At 40.4% G+C, this 9,257-nt stretch overlaps 1 protein-coding gene across 2 annotated transcripts in view; it reads right to left on the minus strand.

Moving 5' to 3' along the window:
* The window catches only part of ACER3 (alkaline ceramidase 3), a 120,179-nt gene extending 113,587 nt beyond the window's left edge, over window positions 1–6,592 (minus strand). The window contains exon 1 of one of the 2 annotated variants that reach the window (XM_011368383.2): window positions 6,405–6,592. In XM_011368383.2, the coding sequence (XP_011366685.1) occupies window positions 6,405–6,507 (103 nt within the window). In that variant the 5' untranslated portion in view covers window positions 6,508–6,592. The remainder of the gene's footprint in view (window positions 1–6,404) is intronic. The other variant, XM_011368382.2, reaches the window with a different exon arrangement.
* Between the last annotated feature and the right edge of the window lie 2,665 nt (window positions 6,593–9,257).

The following is a 9,257-nucleotide window of genomic DNA, read 5'->3' on the forward strand; positions in this document are numbered from 1 at the left end:
AAACAGGACTACTTACAGAATCTAACTCAAAATCACTGCTATAAAGATTACAAGGGTTCTTATAAGATCATATACACATAGAACTTTGCACATTAAGTACCCCATAATGTTAGCTATTATTACTTTTATTGGCTATTTTTAATATTTCAAAAATCACATTAACCACAATAAGGATGCACTGAGATTATGCTGTTCTGCTCTGGACTAAAATTATATCAGTACATTAAGGTAATCAGTGAATGGATCTCATATGGATCAATAAAGTGTGGTGACAGTGACTAGATCTCTTTTGACAGTTACATGTGCCTTTCATCAGTTAAAATGGGGGTGAATAATAATTACGATTTATGCAGAATAATGTTACAAGAATAATAATAAATTTATGGGGCCCAAGAAAGAAAATAAAAGGCTTCTTCCTAATGAAAAAGTTAAAATAGCTGCTACGTTACCATATGATCGAGCAATTCCATTTTTGGGTCTCAAAGAGATAGCTGTACACTCATGTCATGGCAGCATGATTCACAATAGCCAAGAGGTGGAAACAATTCATGTGTCCATCAGCGAAGGAATGGGTAAGCAAAATGTGGTATATACAAACAATGAAATATTATTCAGCCCTTAAACAGAAGGAAATTCTAACACATGCTACAACATGGATGAACCACAAGGACATTATGCTAAGTGAAATAAGCCAGTCACAAAGACAACTACTGTATAATTCCACTTATATGAGACCCCTAGAGTAGTCAAATTCAGAGACAAAAAGAAGAGTGGTTGCCAGGGTCTGAGGATGAGAGGGAATGGGGAATTGTTTAATAGATGTAGAGTTTCAGTTCTGCAAGATGAAGAGTTCTAAAGACTGGATGCACAATAATGTTAAGTAGTGAACGTACTTAACACTACTGAACTGTACACTTAAAAATAGTTAAGATGGTAAAGTTCGTATTTTTCCACAATAAATGGTTTGGCAGTTCTTCCAGCACTAACGCTCTAAAGCCTTTATGCTTTAAGTTTTTAATAAGTATACTTTCCTTGCATCCCAATGTACCACATACATATGTCTGTGCATCACAGCACCTGAAACTATTTATTGGCAGTTTCTGATTTGTATATATTAAATCTAAACCCTTTTGTACACTGAATGTGGCCCTTCATTTGGCCTTCATTCTTTAGTTGACTTATGGTACTTCTGAGCTGTAAGTCAGAGGCAGTGCTGCTTGCCTGTCAATAACCCTTAGAAAAAAGACTGTCTTCCTTAAGGTAACAGGATGTCTCCTCTGCCAACCCATGGGACCCCAGGACCAAAAGAACCCTGAAATATGCTCACCTGAGGCTATAGAGAAGATAGGGGAAAGGGGTCTGAGAAAAAGGAAAGGAAAAGGAAGGCAGCAATGAGCTACAAGCAGCTAGATGCTTTGAGTGGCACATGTGTGTGGCAGAAGCAACTGGTTAAAGCCTCTGTGGTCTTGCGCTGCAGTGCCAAGGAACTAAAGACCCCTTTACCCCATCTAAGTGAATCTCATATTAAAGAGCTAAAGATTGAAGGTTGCCCTACACTCCTTCTGCCCAATTCCTGTGAACAGGATGGGAAGAGGCGCAGTAAACCTGTGAGAAGCCACGATGACAGCTACCTAGCTCAAGAACAAAAGGGAGATGGCTAGATGGTTCTACCCAAAGTTACCATCCATTATCCCCATCTATAAAAGTTTTACTAACCAGGTTACTACCCTCTCAGACTGAAGTATGAAGTAGCCCCTATAAAAGCCATAATTAGGCATTTAAAAATATTTTTTAGCTTTCTGATAAATAAACCCTCTTTCAAAATACGTCAATTCTTGGACATTCTTCTTTCAAAAACATTTTTAGGAATGCATTTCCCTTGAAAGTAGGAAATGCTAATTTGAACTTACTGTTAGGTATCTTGAACAGATAAACAGCCTTCATACAGTTTTGTATTCCGAGTCAACAACAAAAACGGTGTTCAATAAGTATTTGCGAATAAACAAAACATTCTGAAAAAATTTTAACAGGGTTATTCTCCTCTAAGGCCATAATTAAAGTACAGAATTCCCTTCCACTTCCCGTTAGGTACTATTTCTTAAAATTCCACTTTCTAGAGACAGTATGTCTTGGTAGAGAGAGATGTCAGATCTATATTTGAATACCATTTCTGCCACTTAATAGCTGTATGATGCTGGGCAGGTTATTTAACTTCTCTAAGACTCAGTGTCCTCATTTACAAATAACATCGCCTACTTACTACGAATGTTCCGAGGATTAGAAATACACAAGTGGTTTTCACTTTGCAAGGTTCTAATATGCACAAATTTCAATTATCACGGTATAGTTAAATAATACCAATACCCCAATAACACAATTCAAATTTCAGTTGCCATAGTATATTAACTGTGCGTAATTAAATATAGTACTACAAACTTTGCTACTAGATCTTCAGTCCACAAATCACTAAGTAAATAGAAACGCATAACCATCAGTGGATTAATGAAGTCACTTCTTTCAAAATGTGTTGGTGGATTTGACAAAATAAACTGCAAAGCAATAATAATTCGGCTGTTGGAGGACTTCTCATCAGCAACAATAAAAGCCAGGACACAATAAAATAATATCTCCAAAGTGCTGAGAAAAAATATAGCTCTCTGCCTAAATTTCTAAGTATGGATAAAACATTAGGGCAAGGTCTGTTTGTGATTAGTCACTGCACATCTGTTAATCAGTTCTTGCACAGATAGCAAAGCGTGTAGCTGAGTTGCCTCCTTGTCTCCTGTGGTGAACGTATGTGACATTTTACAAAAATGAATAATCAAGAGGAGAAAAGCCAATAATGATGAAAGTACAGCAAAGAAACAAAAAGTGACAATGTTGGAAATGAAATTCCAATCATACATAAACAGAGTTATAGAAAAAATAGCTGACCATGACAATGTTGACCCTGCTGCCATTCAAGAGACTCTAGATATGCAGCCAGATAAACTTAGTGAAGGCAAACTTATTGACACAAATGAAGAAAAGTGGTTGTGAGAAGAGCATGAAGATGGACCAGAAGTGATGACAGCAAAAAACTCTGCATTAAAGGAACTCTCAAAGATCTTTCACAATATTGAAAGTGCAAAGAATAAAATGTTAGAGGCTTATCCAAACTTAGAAAGGAGTATGACAATTCACCAAGGCATAGGAAAAATACTCATTCCATATCATAAGTTTTAAGACAAGAAGTCAAACACTGTTCAAACTACTCTTGATAAGTTCTTTTATAAAGAAATAAAACATTTTTTCTCAATGTTTTTAATGTTTTAAACTATAGTATCCCAAATAAATGTTTTACTGTTCTTTTTTTTTTTAATTTCTCTATATATTTATAAGCAACAGTAAAAGGGTTTACAATGTTTGACAAGAATTTTTAAAAGTCACAGAACAATTGTAAATTTTCACATTAAGATTGCTTTGCTGGTTTTAACTTGCATGGTCATTTGTGTGTTCCACACTATGATGCAAATTGAGGACTGCCTGTACCTATAACTTCTGGCACATCAAGGTGTTTATTATTTCACAACTGAAGAGAAACCTTCTACCCTTTCCCCTGGTTCTTACAATCTACTCAAACAGAAAAAGAATTTGAAATGATCTTCAGCGATGTTAAGATAGCTTTTGACTGAGAATCATTACCATATCTGAACATGCAATTCTCCAAACTCATCTTAATGTTACCCAAAATACACACACTCTAATGCTGAAAGATAGGTTTCTAGAATAGTTATCCAATTTACCCTTTGCGATAGTATACTATTTCATGCTTGTCCTTATCCCTTGCATGAAAGGACAAAACAATGAAATGTGATAGAAGTAACATGGTATAACAGCTCTAGAGTCAGACCTCAACTTGAATACTACTCCTATACCACTTTTTGCAGCCTTAGATAAGTTACTTCTTAGGACTTCAATTTCCTAATCTATGAAATGAGGATAATAATATCTTCTTTTTAAAATTATGGTCAAGATCAAAAGAAACATGATATATGAAGTGCTTAGTAAACTGTGATACACGGTAAGGATTTAGATATAGCTATTATCGCCATTATCTTTAATATTTCTATCATTAATAAAAATATTAGAATGATGAAGTTGTATTTGTTTTAAACATCATTATTAATCAGCATGTTTTTCAAAGATCAAATTCTCTTAATCCAAGATATGATAGATAATTACCATCTACTGGGTAAGAACAGTTGACCTCAACTTCCTACAGATCATTTTCTCCAAAGGTACATGTTCAAAGGGTGGCCGACATTCACTCATTCTCTTCCTATGTCAAAACCCTCCCTGCAGTCTGCTCAGTGTTTCCTCTTCTGAGGACATTAAGAACTAAAGCCATTTCCCATTTCTCAGAGTTATCTGCCAAAACAGTAGTATCTTGCTTTCTCATAGCTCACATGACTTAACTGTCAGTTTTCTCTTTTGATTCTAATCATTGGTTCTAAACTAAGAGTCATTATTACTGACATCTACCCATAAAGCTGCAAAGAACCTAAAGGCCAACTAAAGCCAACACTTTTTTTCTACTAAACAATTCCCCTTAAAATATTCATGTGTTAGTTGAGCAATGTCTGTTTTCACTTTCAATGACAAAAAGCTCTCTCCCTCTCAAGCCAACCCATTCCAAGATTACATCTTTAGATAAAAAGTTTCCTTATGCTGATGCAAACCCTCTCCCCTTACAGTTTCCACCCATAGGCCCTAATTCCAGATTCTAGGGAATTACAGAAAGTTTAACATTCTATATAACAGCCCATCCAATATTTGAAGACCCTTAAGCTTCTTCTCCATGTTACATATTTGCAGTTCAGAAAGCATGGTTTTAAGTCCCATCCCTCATGGACCTCCTCTGGACCAGGTATGGGCTTGCCAACATCGTGTAACAACAAATCGGTAAAGCGCTTCCTTTGCCAACATTTAGGCTGCCAAGTAATTACACTACATTACCCTTTGCCCGTATTCTTTCATTATTAAGTAAAAATTATTAACTTAAACTGGTTCAGGAAAAATCATGAAAATTTTAATTATTAATTTAAACTAGTAATTCAGGAAAAAATCTCAGCCTAAATAGTGGTTTAAACATGTTGCTAAAGTCCTGAAAACTGCAAGAGTTCTCTTCTTTTAATTTAGCCAATTATTGGGAAGAGAATTAAGCAGGAGCAGCTGGCATGGAAAGCTTGCTTCTTTCTTACAAGCCAAACACATGCCTGCAGAAGGACCCAAAAATGGGAAGGTTAGCTAAAAAGAATTTGCTTTGTGTCCTGAGAAAGCAGATCAAATTAAACGAATAGCCAAAAAATATTACCTGTACCTTGATGGAGCAAGTATCTGAAGAAAAATCAAACATTGTGTTCTCAAAACTTGACCAAAGTAAACAACAAAAAAAGAAATGGCAGATTTTTCATGCGCTTTCCTCGCCTGGCAGGAATAACCGTCTGGGGAAATATACAGAAAAAAAGCCTGAGGGGGCCAGTGGTGCCTGTTAGGGGCAGCAGCCGGAGGATTCTTCCCCAAGTCCTCAGAAGGTGCAATCTGTGGAAACAGTGTCCCCAGATGACCCCTTAACCTTTGGGCAGTCGGACAGGAGGCAGAGTGGAGCAGGGACTTGGTCCCTTGTGCTGCTCTTGGGAGCCCGGCACAAGCAGGACGGTACAGACTGGGTGCTCTGCCTTATACTTTTGGTGCAAGGCAAGAGTTGAATAGTCGTACTCAAGAGTAGGTGATCTCTGGTACGAAGAGATCGTGGGTGGGAGGGATGAAAGGTAGGGGTCAGGACCTGAGATTGGAAACCATCCCCTGGAGGTGACCGAAGTAGTCTAATATGTACAGAAAAAAGAGGAAAACAAAGACTTTAGAGTTTTCACGTATGGGGGAGGGAGGGAGAGTAAGCCAAGACCTTTTCCCTTCTGTGCCCTTAGGGCGAAGGTGGTGGCAGCAACAATAGGAGCAGAGGTCCCGGGCCCTCATTCTAAAGAGCAGAGTCCTCCAGTCTCCCAGTCTCCCAGTCTGCCCCAGCCTGTCTGCCCTCCGCTCTTCATGTAGAATTCCTATTTCCAACCCTGCTCCTCAAGCTTCCCCTTAGGTTCAGCAGGGACTCCCCGCTTCTTTTCCGTCCCCAAGTCTTAAGCCCCCACCCAACCTGTCCAGACCTGACACTCCTCAGCGACACACTGGATCCTATTGGCTCCCTTCATCTGCGGCTTTCCCACTCCACCGCCCGCAGCCGGGCCTGGCCTCCCAGGCGGCCGGGTCCACCCTCTCCCTTCCCCACACGGTGTCTCCCCGTCAGCCCAGCGCCCTTTCTCCCTCCCGCCCGCCTCAGGCCGGGGCTCGGGGCCGGGAGCCGCACTCACAGAACTCGGCGATGTACCAGGTCACCGCGTAGTTCTCCTCGCACCAGTCCAGCGTGGAGGTCGTGGGGCCCCAGTAGCCCTCGCGGTCCGCCGCCGGAGCCATCACGCGCGCCGCCGCCGCCCAGGCGCTCTACTGGCTGCGCTCGGCTCCGCGGGCTCCCAGGCCGGTTCCGGCCCGGCTCGCGCGCTGGCTCCGCGCCCCGCCCTCCCGCCCCGGGGGGGCGGGGCCCGGTGCCGTCACCAACAAAGCCCGGAGGGGAGGCCCCGCCCACCGGCGCCGCTCTGCCGCCCAGGCCTCTCCCGCACAGGGCCCATCTCGAGGGCGCGGGGGTTGCCCTGCCCCCTCCTTCCCCAGGAAGGGGTGTGATCCGGGAGGGCCCGTGGCGGTGACTGGGGCTGCCCGCCCTGCCTCGACACGCCTGTGGCTGTGGGTTCGGGGTTCCAGATATCCTGGAGGCGGTTTTCTGTCAGGAAGTGTCTGAGCTTCCATCTGTGTGTGTGGTTCGATTTAGTTGGGATGGGGGTGGAATGAAGCCTTCAACCAAGACCTGGCTTGAAAAACCTGCGCAGAAGTGCACCTCAGTGTTTTTCTGTGGCTACAAGCTTCAAAGGAGACCAGAAACAGAACACTTCCCAGCTCCCAGGACTCCCCGAAAATACACTGATTTTCCGTTAAAAGTGTGTCTCTTGGAAACAAAGGGAGAGGACAACAATTCTGGATCAGAAAAATATTTAAAATGGGCTTTGAGATCCTAAAAAAGAATTCAGCCAGGGCATGGAAGCAGAATTTACCTGCTTCATTTTGGGCTTCCAAGCCCAGAGGTTTCGACCATCTAATTGTAATTTTCCAGGCAACCAAGCGCCTCTCCTACTTCCAGCTTGAAGACTCCACTACTCCACTGAGCTCCTGCTCAGTGCAACCGCTTCTGCACCTCCTGTTCAGCTACACCAAACTCCTCTAGCTTGGAAAGGGCTGGGTCCACTCCCATCTCCCTGCCTTTGCTTCTGTCATTTAGCTGGGACTACCTTCCTTTCTTCTCCATTTGGCTAATTCCCACTGGCCCTTCAAAATACAGCTTCCTGAAGCCCACCGTGACTCTCACCCCCAAGACATCCCTTGCCCTTTGTTTACATCCTCCCATGATACTTCAGTTTAGAAAGCTTGTTTTCTATTCTTTGTCGTCCTTGCACCCAGGACTCTGCCTGACCATGCAGTTTGAAATGAACAGTATATTTAAGGATGATACAATTGCTATTTTCTAAAAAAAAAAAAAAAAGTCAGATAAGGTGTAATCAATGTAAAAGAGAAAACAAGGAGAGACGAGGAGCCCACAGCCCCTCTACAAAGTGACCTTAGCAGATGATAGATGTAGAACCTTTACTAACAAGATCCAAAACCCAGCAATAGAGGCAGCGTGTTTTAATAGATATAGTAGGATACCTGAAATTTTTCTTTCAAACGGCAGACATTGAGCTTCTGCTATGTACCTGGGCCTTGACTGAATGTTGGGAAGACACAGAAGTAAATAGAAAAGATCCAAGAGGACAGTCTCCAGAGATACAAATAAAAGCCATTGAGGTGTGGAGAAAACTATTTCTAATCTTTTTTAAATCTCATCCTATAAAACTTCTGTTGTGTTTATGTTTTTAATACATATAATAATCATAAGTATGTTTTATAAATGAATAAATATACATGTATTTGTATACTCGAATATGCAGAAATACATACTCGAAGTGATTTGCTCATGAGATTGCAATAAAAACAGTGTAGAGGCCATAACAATGGATTATGATAATACTCCACTGCTAGGAGTAAACTGAAAGTTAGTGTATTGTGGGAGCCCCTGCACCAGCCAAGTGGTTCAAGGCAGGAGAGGAGGCCTTGGCTAGATCAGTACCCTGCACGTTGTTCATCAACAGTGAAAAAAAAACTACTAAGACTAGGACAAAATTTAGAGAAAAATTCCCCTGTCCAAGAGAAAAGGTATACTGCATAATATCACTCAGAAAACATGAAGTAGAAAAAAAGAAAACATGAAATGGATTTCACAGTTCTTTGAGCAATGTCTATCTTCCTTTCTCTCTTTTCTAAAAAACTTTCCCCCCGAGTATAAAACCAATGTGTGCAAATGTAAGGGACCCAGAATAGCCAAAACTATCTTGAAAAAGAAGAAAAAAGTTGGAGGATTCACACTTCTTTATTTCAATACTTTCTACAAAAGCTATGCTAATTAAGACAGTGTAGTACTGGCATTAGGATAAACATGTAGATCAATGGAGTAGAATTGAGAGAGACTCCAGAAGTAAACTTTTATATTTATGGTCAATTGATTTTCAACAAGGATGCCAAGACCATTCGATAGGGAAAGAATTGTCTTTTCAACAAATGGTGCTGCGACAACTGGATATCCACATGTAAAACAATGAAATTAGACTAATTCTTGCTACAATAAACAAACTTTAACAAAATGGATCATAGTTTATATGTAAGAACTAAAACTATAAAACTCTTAGACATTTACATAAAAGTAAATATTTGTAATCTTGGGTTGGGCAATGGGTTCTTATATAAAATACCAAGAGCATGGGCAACAAAAGAAAAATAGATAAATTAGACTTCATCAAAACTAAAAACATTTTTGTTATAAATGATACCACCAAGAAAGTAAAAAGACAACCCAAAAATGGGAGAAAATACTTGCAAATCATATATCTAATGAGACTTGTACTCAGAGTATATAAAGAACTCTTACAACTTCAATAAAAAAAAAACAACACAATGAAAAGATGGGCAAAGCATCTAAATAGATGTTTCTCCAAGGAAGATATACGAATGGCCAATAATCACAT

This window comes from Pteropus vampyrus, unplaced genomic scaffold (genome assembly GCF_000151845.1).
Source record: "Pteropus vampyrus isolate Shadow unplaced genomic scaffold, Pvam_2.0 Scaffold141, whole genome shotgun sequence".
NCBI classification, from domain to species: Eukaryota; Metazoa; Chordata; class Mammalia; order Chiroptera; family Pteropodidae; genus Pteropus; species Pteropus vampyrus.